Source organism: Schistocerca gregaria, chromosome 4, assembly GCF_023897955.1.
Source record: "Schistocerca gregaria isolate iqSchGreg1 chromosome 4, iqSchGreg1.2, whole genome shotgun sequence".
In the NCBI taxonomy this organism is placed as follows: Eukaryota; Metazoa; Arthropoda; class Insecta; order Orthoptera; family Acrididae; genus Schistocerca; species Schistocerca gregaria.
The window spans coordinates 80,517,500-80,541,940 of record NC_064923.1 but is presented as its reverse complement, the minus strand read 5'-3'; the positions used below and the strand labels follow the sequence as shown (position 1 = coordinate 80,541,940).

The 24,441-nt window shown below is 37.1% G+C and overlaps 1 protein-coding gene across 1 annotated transcript in view; it reads right to left on the bottom strand.

The window, feature by feature from the left end:
- The window catches only part of LOC126268224 (chymotrypsin-2-like), a 210,012-nt gene that overhangs the window by 166,484 nt on the left and 19,087 nt on the right, over positions 1 to 24,441 (bottom strand). The window contains exon 2 of the mRNA XM_049973859.1: positions 2,127 to 2,200. Within this exon, the coding sequence (XP_049829816.1) occupies positions 2,127 to 2,200 (74 nt within the window). The remainder of the gene's footprint in view (positions 1 to 2,126; positions 2,201 to 24,441) is intronic.

The window sequence follows — 24,441 nt, the reverse complement described above, 5'->3', positions numbered from 1 at the left end:
GATTGAGAACGCAATATGTTCATGACACACTGTTGTGCCTTCAGAGTTCCCTCATCAGTACAAGTCACAGCCTGAAGTCATTTCAGAAGGCTGCCAATACCATGGCACAAGGACATTTCTGTGCCTCCCCAAAACACTGGAACAATGGGACCTCTCCACAGGTTGCTGCCATACTTCCTGGTTACAGTCTACCAGGGTAATACAGAATGGCATTCATTGCTGAACAGTCATTCATTAGCAGTCCATGCTTCCCAGTCACAGGACCACTCAAAATGCAGCCGTTTGTGTTGGGGTATTAACTGCAGCCTTTGCATGGGATGATAATACCCTGGTATGGCTGTTTCAGTCTCTGTCCAACATTGCAGGATGACACAATGTTGTCCGTTAGTTATCTTCAGATGGCAGGTGCAGGTGTGAATGGGTTATGATATGCACAATACAATGATCCTCCTTTGTGATGATCAGACATGGTCAACCAGAATCTTGAAAACAAGTAAGTTTGCCCTTGCATTCCCAAGCAGTCCAACATGTGGCCATTGTCTCATCTGAATGCCTCCCACACTTGGATATTGAATGATTTGACCAGCTGTCCAAATGGAGACAAACAGTTAACCCTATTTCAACTCTGTCAGGTGCTGATAATGCTGTATGACACTAATATGTAGCATCTCCATTTCCTTCACAGTGATCATTCAACATCTAATTCTGTTCATGCCCCTCATATACTCCACCAGGCCTGATACCAAGTCTAAACGTATGGAATATAATGCACTCTGGTGGCTATTTCACCTGTCCCAGAGAATAACTATGCTGATCATTTACATACCCACCAATAAAGTGTATCTGTATAAATTAACATTAACAGCTAATCTGTCTTCCTGGCAGCTTCAATTTTTTTGTCAAGCAATGTGTATCTTAGAAATTGATTTCATTGTTTGTAAATGTGTCTTAGATGGAAAGTGATTCTTAGTAGCACTTGTGGCTGATGTACAATATTGTGGGTAATGACTGGAGTTGTTATGCATGCCAATACTGCTGAGAACAAGGCCTCATACTCACAGCAGGTGAATCCCTCTCATCTTGTGTCCTGTGTGGCCTGTCCCTTCTTTTTAACCTTCACCAACCTATCTTCCTATCTTTCCCAAGGAAAAGCTAGAAGAGTTAAATATGCTATTATATGTATCTATTGATGGTACTAATTGTTTCATTTGCTGAAGATAAGACTAGCAATCTTGTGTCATAGGTTATTGTTTTCATGTGTGAATTTTCATATGGATGCCTCCAAATAGTCATGCTATATGAAATGCAACATGAAATTATATTTCTACTGTCCTAAGGACCCTGGACATGACAATAGCAACAACTTAATATTACTTTTTATAAGAGGTGAATCTCTTGTGACAATACTGTTATCTAGCATTCCACTTACCAGTTCAACCACTGGCAAATCTTCACATGTGGAGCACTGTGCCGACAAAAGTACACAGAATAAAAGTGACTACTGGAGGTGAACTGCTGCATTTCATCAGTGGTGTTGCTTTTCTCATGAGGATATCTCAAGAGATGACATTCAGACATGAAACACACCACAATCTTCAAAAAGGACAAAAGTATATTGAATCTGTTTTATAGTGAAATAGTGGAGAGAGTAACATGGATATGATACACAAATTGGGGTGGCAGTTACTAAAACAAAGGTGATTTTCATTGCAGCATGATCTTCTCATGAAATTTCAATCACCACATTTCTCCTCTTGAATGAAATATTTTTTGGCACTCACCTACATAGGGAAGAATGATTATCATAATAAAATAAGAGATCTCAGAGCTCACACAAAAAGATTTAAGTGTTTATTTATCCTGCACACTGCTTGATAGTGGAACGGTAGAGAAATAACTTGAAGGTGGTTTGATGAACCTTCTGCCAAGCAGTTAATTGTGAATTGCAAAATAATCATGTAGATGTTAATGTAAGAACGCCCTCACTGCCTGTACTAATCAGCTTTTTATGTCTCCACTAGAAAACTATGACTTTCATTTTATCTAATAATTATTCAACGTAAGTGATTAATCATTTCTAAAGAAAGTGCAGTAAATTCTTGAAAGAGAAATAAGTTAATATTTACCATAAATGGATACTGTCCATCCATAACTTCTGTTCCATTCACAATTCTTGATTCTGGTTCTGGCAGTGCTGAACCTAAAATGAAAAATATAAATAATTTCTTTGTATTTTTGCTTAAATATTCTAAGTTTATAGTTCTTAATCATTAACTTCAGTTCCCATCCAGATATTGTCACTGGCATTGAGTACTATTTAACTGTCAGTTTCTCATTAGATATTACTATTCCAGTAATATTTTTTTAGTCGGTCTAGATCTAACATTTCATCATTTACTTTTTTTGTTTTATTGTGGATTCAAGTACCTTTCATTTAACAGAAATAAAATGGCTGTCAGATGAATGGATACATTTATGGTAGATCAAAACTGTTTTCTGAAAATTTTCTTTTATTTCTTACAGATATTCTTGAACAGAGTTTATGAGTGTTGTATCCTAAATTCCTGTAAGTGTATAACTGCATCTCATAGCATATAGCATAAAATAAGTTAAATATATTGATTACATACACTATCTGACAGAAATTGTGAAGCACCCAGAGGCGAAGAAGGAAATAAAGTAAAACTTAATGGAGTCAGAGGCCACGTGGTATTATTTTGGTGGTTACAAAATCAAGTCAAGTTAAAAAGAATATGGCAGTATGAGCTCACTTAACAGTATGATGTTGTTTCACCTATGACCTGGATGGATGTACCTATTGGGAAACTGTATCCTTTGGTGAAGCAAGCTAGCCCAAAACTGTTGTAACTGGTCCTTGATACACTGTAAACTGGGGCTAAGACAGAGTTAATATTTGAGGTGGTTTCACACATATTCTATTGGAACAAATCTGGGTATCTTGCTTGACATAGGAGTACCTCAATATCATTCAGGCAGTTCATAGACACATGTGGCGTGTGTTGATGAGCATTGCCGTGTTGAAAAATGGAGCCAAGATACTATTGTGTGAGGGGTAGCACAGGACGACAACAGATGTCCATAAGATACCACTGTGTCATCAGATTTCCCTCGACCCTCAATCGCTAGCTGGCATGACATAAAGTCATACCCAATGGCTTCCCTCACCATGATGCCTGGAGTAACTGCTGTTCCTATCCAAAACACTGGAAGAACAGGACCTCTCCCCACCATACTCACTGACAGTGGTCATTTGGGGTAGTGCAGAACTGTGACACCATTCATCAGCAGCTCATGCTTCCCTTTTCTGGCACCACTCCAAATAAAGCTGCTTATGTTGTGTTAATGGCAGCCAATGCTTAGGACACTGATTCCCTAGTCTGGCTGCTGTTAGTCTCCTACCAATGGTGTGGCATAACAGGGAATGTAGTATGGAGTCCAGTACTTGTTCTCAGACAGCAGATGTGTATATGATGAGGTCATTCCATCTGGTGGCCAGATGTCTTTAACTAGAAACTTACAATCAGCATGTCTGCCCCATGTTCCCATACAGTCCAACAATCAGCCACTGGCACATATAAATGCCACAAAAATCTGGATAGTGCATGGTTTGATCAGCTGGCCAAATGGAGACTCACAATGAGGTATCTTTCAAATACTGCCAGGTGCTCATTTTGCTGTCTTACATGAGTATGGGGCATCTCTGCAGTATTTACAGTGATCACTCAACATCTGACACTATTCGTGCCTATTATATACCTTACCATATCTTTAACAGTTCTAAACCCAGAGAATTGTAACTCATAATTTACATACCCAGTAACAGTGATTATATGCATAAAGTTACATTGACATCTGACCTTGTCTTCTGGATGCTTCCCTTTATTTATCATCCATTGTATTAAAGAATTTAAGTGTATTGACATTTTGCATTGAATAATATTTCCCATTGCTGTTTTGCATTTTTCTTTTTTTAGACACTTAAATTTGTTGTTTAGAATGGTTTATTCTAAAACTTTTTATACTTACACAATTGAATTAAGTGCCCTGTTCTTGGTAATAAACTGAATGGTTTCAAATTTGTATGTTTATGGCTATTGATTGTGTGCATGAGAAAGTCTTGAATATATATTTTGTGCATGCAAGATTTAAAAATGGTACATGTAAGTAAATGGTTCAGTAGAAATTGGTAATAATTTAATCTTCTATGCATACATTGAGACAAAAATATAATTCAGGGTAGTAGACTGTGCACAGTAGTGCACTTACTTCACCTGCTTTTGGAGAAATCTGTTTTGTCCAGTATCAGGAGGAGGCAAACACAAAAGGGTAGGGGTCTATTAATTGTTGGCAGTCAAAATGTGCAGCAAACAATAGCACCCCTTGGGAAAATGGCTGGAAAGGACAGGAGGGAACTCCAGGTGCACTCAGTGTGTATGCTCGGGGGGGCCTTATACAATATGTTGAAGAGGCTGTTCTGGCAGCCATTGAGGGAACAGAGTGCAATCAACTGCAGATTTTGGCAAATATTGGAACAAATTATGCCTGTTGTCTGGGCTCCAAGATCATTCTTGGATCTTTCCAGTGACTGGCAGAAAACCCTGAGGAGACCAGTTTGCACATGGAGTGCCAATGAAGCTCAAAATTTGCAGTATTGGCCCCAGAACTGATGTTGGCCCTTCGGTTTGCTCATCTCAGAACCAGAGACTTCGAAGGTTCTGTGACAAGCTTGCCTTTGATTTCTTGACTTGGACCATTGGGTTGAGAATGTAGGGTCACCCTAAATAGGTCAGGTGTTCACTACACATCAGGGACTGGTACTCATGTAGCTGACTGTATGTGGGGTGCACACAAGGGCTTTTAGATTATGTAACTCTCCATCCAATCCAGATAATGGTAGCTGTAGGAACTAAAGCTGCATGTGAGAATGTTGGGCAAGACTCAGTATCAGGGGTGGGCATAAAATGATAATTTGACCTCCTGTTGCCCACTGAATCACATGCTGATGTAACCATAAACTTCAGAGGTCACCTCAGTTCACTTGCATGTAAGTTCACCAATCATACTATAATCATCAAACAATTGATTGAGGAATTGCAGCTCTGTTAGTGGTGAGCTTGATAAGACTGCCTGTGAAACTTTATTAAATGCCTTCTCTGAAAACTACCTAGAAAAGATAGTTAGGAACCCCACTTATGATGTAAATATATTGGATTTAATGGCAACAAATAGACCTGACATCTTTGAGGATATCCACACTGAAACTGGCATCAGTGACCATGGCACAGTTGTGTCAACAATGATTACCAAAGTGCAAAGGACAACTAAAACAGGCAGAAAGATATATATGTTCAGTAAACTAGATAAAAAAATGAGTAGTGTCATATCTCAGTGAGGAACTTGAAACTTTCAGCATGGGGCAGGAACATGTAGAACAACTCTGGTTCAGGTGTAAAAGAATAGTTGACCATGTGCTGGGGAGATATGTATCAGTACAACAGTTCATGATGGAAGGCAACCTTCATGGTATACAAGCACTGTAAAGAAACTTCTAAAGAAACAGAGATTACTGCATAATGCATAATGGGTGTAAAACAACGTGTAGGGCTATACACAGGGAGGTGCTGAATGAAACACATTTGATTGTCAAGAGAGAAATGTGTGATGCCTTCAGCGACTACCTTAGCAGAATGTTGTCAAGTGGTTTTCACAGGGAAAAAAAAGAAATCCAAATCATACGTAAAGGCTGTTACTGGCGCCAAGGTTAGTGTACAGTCCTTAGCAAACGAGACAGGAACTGAAATTTAGGGTAGCAAAGCAAAAGCTGAAATGCTTAACTCCATTTTCAAGTGTTCATATACAAAGGAAAACCCAGGAGAATTGCCCCAGTTTAATCCTTATACCACTGAAACAATGAATGAAATAAGTATTAATGTCAGTGGTGTTGAGAAACAGCTGAAATTGTTAAAACTGAACAAAGCTCCAGGCCCCAATGGAATCCCTGTCAGACTCTGTTCTGAATTTGTGGCTGAGTTAGCCCACTTCCAATTATAGTCTGTTGTAGATCCTTCAAACAAAAAACCATGCCCAGCTCTTGGAAAAAGCCACAGAACACACCCATCTACAAGAAGTGATCCATAAAACTACCATCCAATATCCTTGACATCAGTTTGTTGTAGAGTCTTAGAACAAATTCTGAGCTCAAACACTATGGGGTGTCTTGAACACTATGACCTCATCAGTACCAGTAAACATAGATCTTGAAAACATTGATCATGTGAAATCCAACTGCACTTTTCTCACTTGACATATTGAAAGCTGTAGATCAAGTCAATCAGGTAGATGCAGTATTTCTTGATTTCTGGAAAGCAGTTGCCTCAGTGCCACACCTACACTTATTGTCAAAAGCACAATCATGTCAGGTATCAAGTGAAATTTGTGACTGGATTGACAGCTTGTTTGTAGGGAGGACACAGCATTTCATCTTGGATGGAGAGTCATCATCAGTAGTAGAAGAAACTTTGGTTGTGCCCTAGGGAAGTGCGTTGGGACCCTTGCTGTTCATATTGCATATTAATGACCTTGCAGACAATATTAATAGTAAAATCAGGTGTCTTGCAGATGATGTAATTATCTATAGTGTAGCACTAATTGAAAGTTGCCTCATAAATATTCAGTCAGATCTGAATAAGATTTCAAAATGGTGCAGCAATTGGTAACTTGCTCTAAATGTTCAGAAATGTAAAATTTTTCACCTCACAAAATGAGAAAATGTAATATCCTGTGACTACTTAAACAAATACCTAGGTGTAACACTTTGTAGGGATATGAAATGCAATGACCATATAGACTGAGTTGTGCATAAAGCAGGTGGTAGACATTGGTTTATTGGTAAAATACTGGGGAAGTGCAATTAGTCCACAAAGGAGATTGCTTGCAAATTACTCATGCAACCATCTGTATAATACTGCTCAAGTGTGTGGAACCCATATCAAATAGAACTAACAGGGGATGTTGCACGTATTCAGGGGAGGGAAGTACGAATGTTTACAGGTTTGTTTAATCCATGGGATAGTGTCACAGACATACTGAAGGAACTGTACTGGAAGACTCTTATAGATGTAAACTATACCAAGAAAATCTATTAAAATGCTTCAATAACCAGCTTTAACTGACTACTCTAGGAATACACAAGAACACCCTACATATAACTCACATATGGATATAATTACTACACAGAGGCATTCAAAAAATTGTTCTACCTATGCTTCATTCTTGAATGGAACAGATATGGGGAATAATTGTAGCAACAAATGGGAAAACCCATTAACATAAAAGATTTTAAAAAGTAGCCTAAAACCTGGGAAAGAGCATTTCAGAAACAGTGAAGCTGGCCTCAGGTTCTTGCGCTATTAGTGTAAGCATCTACAGGAAGTCGTTGAAGGACTGCATTGATATGTTGGATGGTCTCACCTCACCACAGAACATGGAGTCTCTAGGCACTTTGTAGAGCAATATAGGCGGCTATCTGTGGCATATCTGGCAACAGAGTACAATGCTGGAGCAAACAGGAGTGTTCTGGAGATTCTGCAGAACTTTCTTTTATTCCAGCACGAAACTCTGCAACTGCAGTTGCTTGACAGTCACATGTTTTTGGGCCAGAGTCACAAGTTCTAGTTCTCTCACTTGAACTCAACAGTCACAAAAGGGAACCCACACATAGATTGCATCTACTACATCCACATCTGTACTCTGCAAATCACCATGAGGTGCATCGCAGAGGTTACGTTCCATTGTACCATTGTACCTCTGCTCAACTTATATATTTTCCTTAGCCTGATATGTTCCCCTAATGCTACCAGGCATGATTCAGTTTTGTGGTAGACGGTGGTCATCATGGTTTGGCTCACAAGTGTATGATGTGCCAATCAGATGGACCTATGGGCTGTTCAGGCTCTGCGCTTGTTTCTCCTGGCTGTTATTGCCAACATGACAGTGTAAAAAGGTGACCAAGTAATCAGTTTACATGAAAGAGTGCTTTTTTCTGAATTTTTTCTAGGTCAACCTGATTGTGCCCTTGCCCATGAAACAAGGACCATGACATCTGGTTTGATCATTGGGTTCATTTGTTGCACTTGTCTTGACTAGGCGCCAATATGAAGTTCATGGAACATCCTTCAAGTTAACTTATGCATAGGTTGCTCCACAGACCAAGCCCCGACTACACCAAGAGATAGGTCTTCACCAAGTTTCAAGAAGAACCTAAACAAATTCCACCTTCTGTCTATTGTAACTCTGGGGAATGCCACCTGCTAAGAGTTTTTTCATGCTCTGTGTACTGTATCTATAACAGTTCTATTGCTCAAATGACAAAAGACAGTTACAGTTATAAATTATACATGAGGGGCATTCAATAAGCAATGAAACATAATTTTTTTATGAATTAAGGTTGGTTCTACTTAGGATTACAGTACATCATATTATTTCTCATTCTTTTGGCTACTACTTCCTATTTTCCAGCATAATCTCCATTAAATTTGATGGCCTTACGCCACCTTACTCGGAGAGCCTGTATGCCCTCATGGTACCACTCTACTAGTCCACACAACTAGCTTGAGGCTGTTGCCTATGGGCATCACTGTGAGGGTCCGGATGGGGATTTGTCGGAGATGGCCAGCTCGTCCCACGCATCTCCCGATCGGACTACGACTGTGGTTGCCCGGGATACTGCCCACATTGAGGCTGATCTCTCACCTGTGGTAAAGTGGGAGGTCATCTCAAGGTGTGGCAGGGGGCGAAAGACATTCAGGAGGGCTGAACGGAAGGCCTCTCCAGTTTGTCTGACAAACCGGTTTCAGGCTCTATCTCAGGCTGATACTGATCTTCGGCCTGACATGGCTGCTTGTCCTGTTCCAGAGGTTGTCCCTCAGTCTGCAAGATCCGGGCGGTTGCAGAGGGTGGGCTTACTGGTAGTTGAGAGCTCCAACGTCAGGCCCGTGATGGGGCCCCTTAGGGATATGGCAGCAAGAGAGGGGAAGAAAACCAATGTGCACTCCGTGTGCATACCTGGGGGAGTCATTCCAGATGTGGAAAGGGTCCTTCCGGATGCCATGAAGGGTACAGGGTGCACTCATGTGCGGGTGGTCGCTCATGTCGGCATCAATGATGTGTGTCGCTATGGATCGGAGGAAATCCTCTCTGGCTTCCGGCAGCTATCTGATTTGGTGAAGACTGCCAGTCTCACTAGCAGGATGAAAGCAGAGCTCACCATCTGCAGCATCGTCGACAGGACTGACTGCGGACCTTTGCTACAGAGCCGAGTGAAGGGTCTGAATCAGAGGCTGAGACTGTTCTGCGACCATGTGGGCTGCAGATTCCTCGACTTGCGCCATAGTGTGGTGGGGTTTCAGGTTCCGCTGGATAGGTCAGGAGTCTACTACACGCAACAAGCGGCTACATGGGTAGCAGGGGTTGTGTGGTGTGGGCTGAGCGGTTTTTTAGGTTAGATGGCCTTGGGCAACTACAGAAAGGGCAACAGTCTCAACGGGTGCGGGGCGAAGTCAAGACATGCGGGGACCAAGCAGCAATCGGTATTGTAATTGTAAACTGTGGAAGCTGCGTTGTAAAGTACCGGAACTTCAAGTGCTGATAGAAAGCACCGAAGCTGCAATAGTTATAGGTACAGAAAGCTGGCTGAAACCAGAGATAAATTCTGCCGAAATTTTTACAAAGGTACAGATGGTGTTTAGAAAGGATAGATTGCATGCAACTCGTGGTGGAGTGTTCGTCACTGTTAGTAGTAGTTTATTCTGTAGTGAAGTAGAAGTGGATAGTTCCTGTGAACTATTATGGGTAGAGGTTACACTCAACAACCGAGCTAGGTTAATAAATGAAACTGCCTGGCAGATTAAAACTGTGTGCCCGACCAAGACTCGAACTTGGGACCTTTGCCTTTCGTGGGCAAGTGCTCTACCATCTGAGCTACCGAAGCACGACTCACGCCCGGTACTCACAGCTTTACTTCTGCCAGTATCTCGTCTCCTACGTTCCAAACTTTACAGAAGCTCTCCTGCGAACCTTGGAGAACTAGCACTCCTGAAAGAAAGGATACTATGGAGACATGGCTTAGCCACAGCCTGGGGGATGTTTCCAGCTCAGCTCAGATGGTAGACCACTTGCCTGCGAAAGGCAAAGGTCCCGAGTTCGAGTCTCGGTCGGGCACACAGTTTTAATCTGCCAGGAAGTTTCATATCAGCGCTCACTCCGCTGCAGAGTGAAAATTTCATTCAGGTTAATAATTGGCTCCTTTTACCGACCTCCCAACTCAGCAGCATTAGTGGCAGAACAACTGAGAGAAAATTTGGAACACATTTCACATAAATTTTCTCAGCATGTTATAGTCCTAGGTGGAGATTTCAATTTACCAGATATAGACTGGGACACTCAGATGCTTAGGACGGGTGGTAGGGACAGAGAATTGAGTGACATTATACTGAATGCACTATCCGAAAATTACCTTGAGCAATTAAACAGAGAACCGACTCGTGAAGATAACATCTTGGACCTACTGATAACAAACAGACCCGAACTTTTCGACTCTGTATGTGCAGAACAGGGAATCAGTGATCATAAGGCCATTGCAGCATCCCTGAATATGGAACTTAATAGGAATATAAAAAAGGGAGGAAGGTTTATCTGTTTAGCAAGAGTAATAGAAGGCAGATTTCAGACTACCTAACAGATCAAAACGAAAATTTCTGTTCCGACACTGACAATGTTGAGTGTTTATGGAAAACGTTCAAGGCAATCGTAAAATGCGTTTTAGACAGGTACTTGCAGAGTAAAACTGTGAGGGACGGGAAAAACCAACCGTGGCACAACAACAAAGTTAGGAAACTACTGCGAAACCAAAGAGAGCTTCACTCCAAGTTTAAACGCAGCCAAAACCTCTCAGACAAACAGAAGCTAAACGATGTCAAAGTTACCGTAAGGAGGGCTATGCGTGAAGCGTTCAGTGAATTCGAAAGCAAAATTCTATGTACCGAGTTGACAGAAAATCCTAGGAAGTTCTGGTCTTACGTTAAATCAGTAAGTGGCTCGAAACAGCATATCCAGACACTCCGGGATGATGATGGCATTGAAATAGAGGATGACACGCGTAAAGATGAAATACGTACTAAACACCTTTTTCCAAAGCTGTTTCACAGAGGAATACCGCACTGCAGTTCCTTCTCTAAATGCTCGCACAAACGAAAAAATGGCTGACATCGAAATAAGTGACCAAGGAATAGAAAAGCAACTGGAATCATTCAACAGAGGAAAGTCCACTGGACCTGACGTGATACCAATTCGATTCTACACAGAGTACGCGAAAGAATTTGCCCCCCTTCTAACAGCCGTCTACCGCAAGTCTAGAGGAACGGAAGGTAGTCCCAGTCTTCAAGAAGGGTCGTCGAGCAGATGCGCAAAACTGTAGATCTATATCTCTGACGTCGATCTGTTGTAGAATTTTAGAACATGTTTTTTGCTCGAGTATCATGTCGTTTTTGGAAACCCAGAATCTACTCTGTAGGAATCAAGATGGATTCCGGAAACAGCGATCGTGTGAGACCCAACTCGCTTTATTTGTTCATGAGACCCAGAAAATATTAGATACAGGCTCCTAGGTACATGCTATTTTTCTTGACTTCCGGAAGGCGTTCGATACAGTTCAGCACTGTCGCCTGATAAACAAAGTAAGAGCCTACGGAATATCAGACCAGCTGTGTGGCTGGATTGAAGAGTTTTTAGCAAACAGAACACAGCATGTTGTTATCAATGGAGAGACGTCTACAGATGTTAAAGTAACCTCTGGCGTGCCACAGGGGAGTGTTATGGGACCATTGCTTTTCACAATGTATATAAATGACCTAGTAGATAGTGTCGGAAGTTCCATGCCGCTTTTTGCTGATGATGCTGTAGTATACAGAGAAGTTGCAGCATTAGAAAATTGTAGCGAAATGGAGGAAGATCTGCAGCAGATAGGCACTTGGTGCAGGGAGTGGCAACTGACCCTTAACATAGACAAATGTAATGTATTGCGAATACATAGAAAGAAGGATCCTTTATTGTATGATTATATGATAGCGGAACAAACACTGGTAGCAGTTACTTCTGTAAAATATCTCGGAGTATGTGTGCGGAACGATCTGAAGTGGAATGATCATATAAAATTAATTGTTGGTAAGGCGGGTACCAGGTTGAGATTCATTGGGAGAGCCCTTAGAAAATGTAGTCCATCAACAAAGGAGGTGGCTTACAAAACACTCGTTCGACCTATACTTGAGTATTGCTCATCAGTGTGGGATCCGTACCAGATTGGGTTGATGAAGGAGATAGAGAAGATCCAAAGAAGACTGGCGCATTTCGTCACAGGGTTATTTGGCATCCGTGAGAGCGTTACGGAGATGTTTAACAAACTCAAGTGGCAGATTCTGCAAGAGAGGTGCTCTGCATCACGGTGTAGCTTGCTCGCCAGGTTTCGAGAGGGTGCGTTTCTGGATGAGGTATCGAATATATTGCTTCCCCCTACTTAAACCTCCCGAGGAGTTCACGAATGTAAAATTGGAGAGATTCGAGCGCGCACAGAGGCTTTCAGACAGTCGTTCTTCCCACGAACCATATGCGACTAGAACAGGAAAGGGAGGTAATGACAGTGGCACATAAAGTGCCCTCCGCCACACACCGTTGGGTGGCTTGCGGAGTATAAATGTAGATGTAGAACATCAGAGACAATGTCTTGCTGTGTAGTAACTCTACATCATCCACATACCACTTCCCGTGGAGTGCATCCTTTGTTGGGCCAAACAGAGGAAGTCAGGAGGTGAGAGATGCACACTGTAGGGTGGATGAGGAAGAATATTCCAATGAAGTTTCGTGAGATCTTCTCGGTTGCACAGACTTGTATGAGGAATTATGTTCTCGTGGAGGAGCATAACTTTATTTGCATTTTTATGGTGATGAACATGTTGAAGTCGTTCCTTCACATTCAAAGAGTATCCTTGCACAATGGAGCAGGACATCAAACAGAATAACCACTCTAGAATTCCAGAAGATGGTTGCCATGGCTTTACCAGTTGAGGATGCAGGAGAGGAGATGGGGTGTGGTACCACTCCATGGATTGCCGTTTTATTTTCAGTTCGAAGTTTCGTCGCCTCTGATGATATTCGAAAAAAAAAATTGTCAAAATCAGCCTTATAACATTCAAGCAATTCCGCACAAAAAGTCCTTCATTGCTTTTCATGCACATCTGTTAGGTGGCAAGGAACCCAGCAGACATACACCTCTGACTACTCCAAGTGGTGGACGAGCGTGTCAGCACTACCGACAAAAACATCCCACTGAGCAACAAGGTGTTTGATTGTGATACATCCATCACCTAGAATGAGAGTGTCTCCACGTTCCAAAATTGCATGAGTCAGAGGTGTGTGCTGCAACACTGTGAGGCCTCAAAATGGCTCTGAGCACTATGGGACTTAACATCTATGGTGATCAGTCCCCTAGAACTTAGAACTACTTAAACCTAATTAACCTAAGGACATCACACAATACCCAGTCTCACAAGGCAGAGAAAATCCCTGACCCCACTGGGAATCGAACCCGGGAAGCGAGAACGCTACCGCACGACCACGAACTGTGGACTGTGAGGCCTCCATAGACATCGTGCAAGCGCTGACGAACACCTGCGATGCTCTGGTTTTCTGTCAAAAGAAATGCAATGGTATCTCTCTGCTTGGAATGCATCTCTGTACAGGTGCCACATTGAAGGTTACATATGGGGCTGCCACCTATTGAAACATCGTGAAACTATAGGGGCTGAAGTGGGAAGAGCTAGAGGAGCCCTACCATTTAGCGGATATTTCCAATATATAAAGAATGTAGTAGTACCCACGACTGACAGATTAATGCGCAAAGTGGGAAGAACGAAAGTAAGCGTGGTAAAAGACAACGCCTTTTGGCCCAAATCACTCTGTAACTGAGCAGAGCCAGAACCCACCCATCATTTGTTCTTCTATCCTTTGTGTCTGGCTGCATTGTGGATTATGCTGGAAGACCTTCCTATGGCCAACGTCAGTGCTGTCGAGCTACATCTGCATATACACCCACATCCATGTTCTGAAAACCATTGTTTGCATAGTACAGCACCAGTTATTAGTGTAGTACCAGTTATTACCGCTTCTTCCAGTTCCATTCACTTCTGAAGAATGATTGCTCAGATTCTTCTGTGGCCCGCATCTCGTGGTCATGCGGTAGCGTTCTCGCTTCCCACGCCCGGGTTCCCGGGTTCGTTTCTCGGCGGGGTCAGGGATTTTCTCTGCCTCGTGATGGCTGGATGTTGTGTGATGTCCTTAGGTTAGTTAGGTTTAAGTAGTTCTAAGTTCTAGGGGACTGATGACCATAGATGTTAAGTCCCATAGTGCTCAGAGCCATTTGAAGCCATCCTTCTGTGTGAACTGTAATTACCCTAATTTTGGTGTGGTGATTCATACAAGAAAGATATTTATCGTATCTTTTTGGGAAAATTCTTTTAAATTTGTCATTAAGCTGTAAACAAACTTTATTCCACTTTCAAATTTCATTCTATTAATTACTTTTATTTAGAATATTTTTAAGATCAAAAATTAGATTTTTTCAAAGTTAAAATATGTTAAATCAATGGAAAATAAAAATTTACTGAAAACAATAAAAACTAAAATTATATAAGATATAAAAAATAATTATTTTTGAATTAATATCATGAACTTAATGTTTCCTTCTTGAAGATAATTAAAATCATATCCATTGATTTATTTATTACATTATTTATTTATTTAATATTTTTATTTACTACATTTGATTGAAAAATTATTATAAATTTAGTATTGAGTTGCAAACAAATTTTTTCACCATAGCTAGTATTTCAGTAATCACGGCTATTAATATTAAATAAAATGTGATTTCTAGTGCACTAATTCTCTTTTACAAATTAAAATTGTCAGCATCATTGAGTTTCTGAGGAAATTAACATATTTATATAGAATAACCATATAATTACTTATTGTTCTAACCTATCATCATCTATCATCATACAAACAAAAATTCGTCAAAGAAAATTAATTTTACATTATTGGAACAGTTTTAAGTTTATCATTTAGTGTTATCAACAGAAAGCTTGATTTATGTAAAATTTTTATACATTGATTAGCAGTAGTTATTTCGAAGGGATTATCAGGAACACTAAGGAAAGAGCATAGTAATTGGAAGCTACATCATTCAAACAACCATTTTATTTACATTTTCAACAAAAACAACAACTTCAAGACAAAAATTATACTCGCCAAATTTATTGATTTTTTCATTTCCATATATAAATGCAAATTGATTTATTTGCTTATTATATATTTTATACTTGAGATTACTTACTTGGAATCTATAGTGATTTAAATTCGTTTTTGTAAATTAACCTTTAAAGTCGTTTTCTACTTCTTTTTCTATAGTATTTACTTAATTTATTAAAAAAATAGAAACCTGCCTCGATTGTGAAAAAAGTACATTGTGTTAACCTGTGTAAAACCTAGGTTTCGTCGTAGATAAGTACACCTTATTCAGAACAATAGAACCCACAAGTGCCTAAGAAGACATTTCTCAATGATTAAGAGAACACCATAGCTATACATTTGTAAACGAAAAAAAGTAAAACATCAACAGTACATATTTACAAAGTCTAAACCGGTACTTAAGTTAATGGCGTAACCTCCACCTCACACCGGCCTAAATCCGATCCACCATAAACTGCAGCTACAAATGCTCGCTCACTCACATGCCCGACCCACTACCTACGTAATTTACTTAATTCTTGTGTAGTAATATAATCACCAAATTGTGTTAATATGTTTGTGAATCCAGCTATCGTCATAAGACCTAAATTTTAAAAGTAACATAACACTTTATTATGTGGAAAAATTTTCCTTAATACATTATGTTTTGTGTAATTCCTTTTCTATTTTTAGATCTATTTTGTTATTAGTTTTTTTCTTCTTCATATGACTTAATCTTTGTCTTACGTTTAATTCTAACTCTGTTAATTTGCTCTTCCTCGTTGAGAACATTCGTTATATTCTAGAAACATTACATTTCATCATATAAATTAATATTAATATTAAGTAATCCGATGTCTTATTTAATTTCAGTTATTTTATTATTAAAGCATTATATTTATCCTAAGTTATTTCTTTATCCATATGTAGTTTAACATAAAATTAAATAAAAATTCTGTGTAAGTTTTCATCAGATTTAATATCTATATTAACTTTCTTAGTATGCATTATTTTCTAAACTTAATAGACGATATTGAGCAACTGGAATTTTTATTGTTTCTCCACCACCATTTAAGTAATTTATTTTTAAATCGAAAAATTCGGAGTTTAAATAGTTGTACGAAAACCAATCAATGTGGCTTTTTTCATAGTTTTCGTATGTAGAAAGGCTTAATCCTTCTTTGAGAATGGTGGGCCACTTGTGGCCTGACGACGGAGTGTCGTGTCGTGTCATTAGAATACATGAGTTGAAAAAGAGATTATGAACCAAAAATTAGAACTCTAGACAAGAAACATAAAAATAAACATAGTAAGCATTTACCAAGTTACATTCAATCTTCAATAATATATTCGAGTGTATATTGAAAAACTACATTAATTTTTGAATATTATATTTAGCGGCACATGGGAAACTGAGGTAAAGTAAATAAGATATAAATTTTTGTAGAAGATTAGATCAAACGAAATACTCAACATCTGTAAAAAAATTAGTAAAAAAATTGAAATTAATAAAATAAGAAACTGTTACTAAAGTACAAAATGATGAAAAAATTGAATCAATAAAACATTATGAAAATAGTTCAGTTCTTTTATTTGATGTTTTTATTCTTGAAAATCAACATATAGTTAAAGAACACTCTATTAGATCAAGATATAAAGGACAAGACTGTTTTTATTTAGCACAAAAATATTGAAAAGTACTAAATCAATTAGTAAGAAATTATTTAAATTTTTTAAATATTTTTAAACAATATGTCACCAATTTTAATCTTATATGTTATCAATTTCTTGGTGGTGATTTTAAATACAATGTGTACGAAATGTAGGAATAATGATAAATTTGGATTTATTACAATGGATATGTGAAACACCTAATAAGGAAATTAGAGAAATAAAGTTAAAGATTTCCAAAAGATGAAAATATATGTTAATGTAAACATTCAACATTAAACATAAACATTAAAGTTAAATACAAAGCAATAAAAAAATTAACTTATTACTTTTTCATCCTTATTAAATTTTACCAAAATATATCCTAAGGTTGCTAAAAGAGCTAAACGAAATAGAAAACAAAGGAACAATTAAAAGAAGAATTTAAAAATGGAAAAAGGACACTAGAAACAAATATGAAAAATATAAAAAAAAGGAAATAAACCCATGAATGCTACAATCGAAGATAAAGGAAGTAAAGTCTTAAAAAAAACTGAACAGTTTAAGAAGTTGATAGACAAATATTCCCTTATTATCATCAATGAAGTTATTTAGAAGAATTTAATAATATACCACCAATCAGAGACTATAATCAATTAACACAATTGAAGAATCAAATTTAGTGAATAAATATGAAGAAGATACGATAAAAATAAAAAAGTTAAACGAAAAACAAGCATCAAATATTAAAGAATTAATTGTTGGTGGAAGATTGCTAGAATACGTCAACAAGAAGATATTGCCAACAGTGAAGATACAGTTTTTGGATTACGACCTGTTGTTATTTTTAATTTATTCGTGAATTACTAGAAAAATTTGATGATCATAATTAACATGGGTGATAAAACATGACACAACAGACAGATTAACGAATCTTTTCACTAAAATACAATTTACTCAGATGGAAACCCAGTTCTAAGCAAAGAAGGGAAAGCAGAAAGGTGGAAGGAGTATACAGAGGGTCTATACAACGGCGCTGTATTTGAGGACAATATTATGGAAATGGAAGAGGATGTAGATGAAGATGAAATGGGAGATATGATACTGTGTGAAGAGTTTGACAGAGCACTGAAAGACATGAGTCAAAACATGATCCCAGGGGTAGACAACATTCCATTAGAACTATTGACAGCCATGCAAGAGCAAGTCCTGACAAAACTCTTCCATCTGGTGAGCAAGATTTATGACACATGCGAAATACCCTCAGACTTCAAGAATAATATAATAATTTCAATCCCAAAGAAAGTAGGTGTTGACAGATGTGAAAATTACTGAACTATCAGTTCAATAAGTCACAGTTGTAAAATACTAACGCGAATTCCTTTCAGGCAAATGGAAAAACTAGTAGAAGCCAACTTTGGGGGAGATCAGTTTGGATTCTGTAGAAATACTGGAACACGTGAGGCAATACTGACCCTACGACTTATCTTAAAAGCTTTATTAAGGAAAGGCAAACCTACGCTTCTAGCATTTGTAGACTTACAGAAAGCTTCTGACAATGTTGACTGGAACACTCTCTTTCAAATTCTGAAGGTGGCATGGGAAAATACAGGGAGCGAAATGCTATTCACAATTTGTACAGAAACCAAATGGCAGAGTCGAGGGACATCAAAGGGAAGCAGTGGTTGGGAAGGGAGTGAGACATAATTGTAGCCTCTACCCACTGTTATTCAATCTGAATATTGAGCAAGCAGTGAAGCAAACAAAAGCAAAATACGGAGTAGGTATTAAAATCCAAGGAGAAGAAATAAAAGCTTTGAGGTTTGCCAATAACATTGTAATTCTGTCAGAGACAGCAAAGGACTTGGAAGAGCAGTTGAATGGAATGGATAGTGTCTTGAAAGGAGGATATAAGATGAACATAAAACAAAAGTCGAATTTAGTTGGGTGAAAAGAATTATATTATGAAATGAGACACTTAAAGTAGAGAAGGAGTTTTTTTATTTGGGGGGCAAAGTAACTGCTGATGGTCGAAGTAGAGAGGATATAAAATGTAGACTGGCAACAGCAAGGAAAGCGTTTCTGAAGAAGAGAAATTTTTTAACGTAGAGTATAGATTTAAGTGTCAGGAAGTCGTTTCTGAAAGCATTTGTATGGACTGTAGCCATGTGTGGAAGTGAAACATGGACGATAAGTAGTTTGGAGACGAAGAGGATAGAAGCTTTCGACATGTGGTGCTACAGAAGAATGCTGAAGATTAAATGGGTAGATCACATAACTAAAGAGGATGTGTTGGAGAGGATTGGGGAGAGGAGAAGTTTGGGGCACAACTTGACTAGAAGATGGGATCGGTTGGTAGGACATGTTCTGAGGCATCAAGGGACCACCAACTTAGTATTGGAGGGCAGCGTGGAGGGTAAAAATCGTAAAGGGAGACCAAGAGATGAATAAACTCAGCAGATTCAGAGGGATGTAGATTGCAGTAGGTACTGGGACATGAAGCAGCTTGCACAGGATAGAGTAGCATGGAGAGCTGCATCAAACCAGTCTCAGGACTGAAGACCACAACAACAACAAGAACATGGATAATATGAATAAAGTAATTCATGGTGTCCATTTATCAAACTATGTTCTTATATTTATGAATCTGGTGCATTATATTCTAATAACGATCCAAATAAAATTCATTGATGTAGTAATAATAAATACCTGCTAAAAGAAATCATCGGTGTTTATTTTTCCAAAAAATATGGGTAAATGAAATTCATGTGAAAATTAGAGAATTGGCAAAAACTTAGTATAAAAATATACAAAAACAATTGAATATAGTTGGATGAAAAGGTCAGAGATTTAATTGATTGATTAATAATTATTTATGGAGTAGAAACAGCTAGAAAAAAATTATTGTAATATAAAAATGGATTAATAAAAATCTTAAAAAATAAAAATATTGACTTTTATCAATAATGGAAATGGAATAACATCTATAATTAAATTTTTGAATAATTTAGCAATAACATTTTCCAAATCAAAAATTATGGGAGATGCTTGGTTAATATGTTAGTTACCAAATTATGTTTTGATATGTATATTCCTGTTTATAATTATATAGTCCACAAATAAATTTATAAGAATTACTAGCTGGAAGGAACGAAGGAAATAATCCATTAGAAACATGATATTTCTTATACAGGTAATAAATATTTAGAAATAAGATAAAAAGTATATAAAAAACTTCATTTAATATCAAAAAAAAGAATGTAAATCGAAAACACTTCTTTGGTAAAAAAAGTGACAGAACAGCAGTTGAGGAAAAGTGTATGGAAAATAAAAATTAGGAATAGGCTCTCAATTTTAATGACTAGTGATTAAAATTTTTTATTGTATTCAATAAGATGCTTTTATCAAATTGTCATAAAATATTAATCTTTATAAATGAGGAGTATAGAAATCTATGAATTTTATCCTTTTTCCGTTAATTAAGAAAGTAAAGATAATTCAGTTATTCGTAATGGAAATACAGAAATTAATATAAGTATTAGAGATTGTAGGTTTCATCCGAATTATGCTCAATCGTATATGAACTGTAACATCGTTGTAACCGACGGATCAGATTGCCTTACATGTTTGGACAAACCTAATAAAAAGTTTATTTATACATATGTATCAAAATTATTTGATTTTTTTATCTATAAAAAAGGAAATATTCTCTTAAGAGAACAGAACATCCTTTTATTTGTGTGACAATTTCCTTAAATTTAACTTTTTTGTCTTTCTGATAAAAATTGTGTGGAAGAACGTATTATTAATCATGGTAAAATAAAAAGAAAAGTTTGGTAATTATAAAGAAATTATATGTGGAAGGAGATTTAATTATATTTTTACTCTACATTCTACCGCTGGAGATTATATTCTTAGACGGTCTGATTAATTGATGCCAAAGTCGAAATTAATGGTACATTCCCAAAAAGAAAGAAAAATTGTAATTGAAAATTAGGAATGTAGAGAACCTATTGTTAAATATGATTCTGATTATGAACTACGATTTGGAAACAATAGATTAAAAAATCCAAAAATAGGAATATCCTTCTTTGAGTTACAATTCTGCAGAATTTGATATGGCTTTTTGGCATTGTTGTTTTCAAACAAAAAAAATAATTAATTGATTGATTCTGCAGTATTTGAAACTGTTAAATTACAAGAAAATATTTTTTAGGTTGGGTGGAATTTAAATGTGTCAAATAAGTTTTTTAAATCTTATGATTTACTGTGTGATTTTAAGTGAGTAACACAATTAAAAGAAGATATTGTAAGAACCCCTATAATTTTAACACAAATTAAGCTATTTATGTTGTAAATGAACGAAAGAAACAATATGAGGTTCATCAAAAAACAGCAGTAAAATTCTGTTCTATTGTTAATGATAAAATACCCCAGTGATTCTTAAGCTTACATAATTTTATAGAAAAAAGAATTTAGCTTATTATGTTCAAGATAAAACATTAAGTGAAAAATCAAAAAATATATATTTATGTTTTTTAATCATTTGATGAGATGTCATTAAAAATAATCTATAAAAAATGTAATCTTCGAATATTTTTGATAAATTATCTGACTCTTTTAATATTTCATCAGAAAAAATTTGTGATAAATGCTTTCATTTATGTGATAATTCACAAATTTTTGAAAGTTAAAAGAAAAATGTTTCATTTTTCTGTTAGTTCATATATTTGAAACAAATTGTTATTATAACTATAAAATTCATAGTCAAATGTATCTTCAGTATAAATTCCTTTAATATTATCAATATCAATATTATGTTCTAAACTTTTCAAATGTTGTACAGTTAAAGTTAGTTTAAAAGATCAGTGGTAAGTATGACTTTTCTTGTTTCTTATATCTTTGACCAAAAATATTTTTGTTAAATTTAAATTTATTCCATATGTTAATCACATTTTCATTGGTTATAATTTATTACATTTTTTAAAAAATGGAAAAAGACATGGCAGCTGTGTTTGAGAGAGGAATTTATGAGTTTTTTATTTTCTTTTGAAATGTAAGGGAAAAAATTATTAGATTTGTAAAAATTGATTAATTATAGATTTTATTAGGTGAAAAAATGAAAAATAAAGTTTTTATTAGATTTTAAAATACAGAAAATAAAGAATTTATTAGATTTTAAAAAATTATACTAATGGAATTATTTATTTTTAACACAAAAATATATGAATTTTATGGGATCCTTTTACAATGAAAATATTATTCATTATCTAAAAGTAAAAAATTAAATATTTTATCAAATTTTGTAAAACATTCATAAGATTTTAGAAAATGAATAATAAAACATTTTTTGGGTTATAATATTAAAAAAGTGTTGTGAACATTTCCTGTTTTAAATTTTAATTTTTTGTGTATGCAATGTGTAAATTTTTAGAATTACCTTATATTTCCTTAAAATATATGAGTTTCCTGGAGTTTTGTTTCATAGTATTCAAACAAATTTTCATTAATGAATAGAGTTTAATGGCTGAAAGGTGAAATTCTGTGTTTATGGTTTAGAGCTCATTTTCTGTTTGTCTTTGTAATCACATTAATCGTGGGGACAAAAAATCTTTAAATAATACTTAACAAACAGAATGCCAATAAGTTGTGCTGAGTAATTCAAACAGTCTTGGAAGCAGAAAATTTTTTTGGTGAGATATCGTGAAGGGAGTCCCACAAGATCCAGTTTTGGTCCCAATCCTATTCCTTATTATAGGCTGTTGAGAATCCCAGTGAAATTGTGCAGTTACATCAGCAACAAGCATTTACGGCCAAAATCTGGGCCAGAATCCTAGGCAACTGTTTGCTAGGGCCTCATATTCTCCCACCTCAACTCAACAGAGGATCTTACCATAAGTTCTTAGAGAATACTCTACCCATTCAGCAAGAACATGTCCCGTTATGACTGTGACAAAAAAGTATGTTATGCACAGTGGAGACGTACTGATAGAGGTGGGCCAATTCATTGGCCTCCATGCTCTCCAGACCTAAACCCACTTGATTTTTATTTGTACAGACATTTAGAAGATTCTGTGCATGCAATCCTGGTACAAGATGTACTTAATTTACATAGCTGTATTATGGAAGGCTGACAAACAGTATACAGTTCTCCAGGGATACATTAGCACACCAGGAATTCAATATGACAGCAGGTGGATGCATTTATCCTTGCTAACAGAGGACATTTTGAAAATTTCATTTTGGAAAGTATTACATACTGTGCGTATAATTATGTTCTCTTCCTCTGTGTTTCCCATGATTAATGTGTTGAAGAGTTGTAGAAGCTGAGCTCTAACACAGAAATAAAACAGTTCCTGGCACTTGTCCAAATATCATACTTTCTTCATTTACGTGTGAGGCATGTTTCCTGAAAGTCTGGCCATACCTTTTGTGTACAACATGAATAACAAGGGTCACAGTACACTTCCCTGAGGCAAATCTAAAGCTGTGTGTCGACTAGCAAGTAAATTTCCGCAAGTCATTTGCAGGAGCTACTTCTGAAAGTCGAGTTCTGAAAATTTCGTCAGCTTGCAGAATTAGTAGCTACAGGATAGTTGAAGCTGTTTAGTCTTGCTGCATCTTCTTTCCAAACTTGTCAGTTACTGGAAGTTTCTTTCGAACTTGCAGAAGTTCTGTGTGCAAATTCAGATACGAAAAACCCAGTATCAGTGTCGAAATAGATGTGAAATTTTGAGACAGTACAATTGTTAATACGCTGGTGCGCAGAGCTTCAGGACGAAAGTAACCTTCACACAATGTTCCATCAACATGTAAAATACCTCAAAAAAACTTGGACCAAACACTAAAAGAACTCATACAGAATAGTACAGAGGTAACTGAAGTAAACACACAATAAGGTGTACAGATATTACCCGTTTATTTAATGTCAAAACTTACACTGAAGTCACTACGATTTATGATGGTCCTTGAACATTACAAAAGGCAGGACACGGTTATTAATAGGATGAGTATTCACCACAGACATTAATGCGTGCCCTGTGACGTGTTTCCAAGCTGGTCACTAGGTTGGTGAAAAGTTCTAGTGGTAGGTCGTCCATTCCTCCAACCACCATGTATAAAAACTGCTGGATGTTCTTTGGTGCATGTGGATGTGCTGCAACAAGCCTCCCCAATGCACCCCACACATGTGTGGCTGGACTTAAGTAGAGGTAACAGGCTGGCCATCGCATTCGCCATTCCAAGAACTCCTCCACATGCACAATTTGGTGCAGTGCGCATTGCCATCCATAAAAATTAAGTCAGGCCGAATCCATCCTTGAAAACACACACATGGGAAAGGAGTACAGTGTCACGATAACATTGACTGCTGAGATTTGAGGGTCAGTGCACCCATGCAACATTATGCTTCTCCACACTGTAACATTTAGATTACCA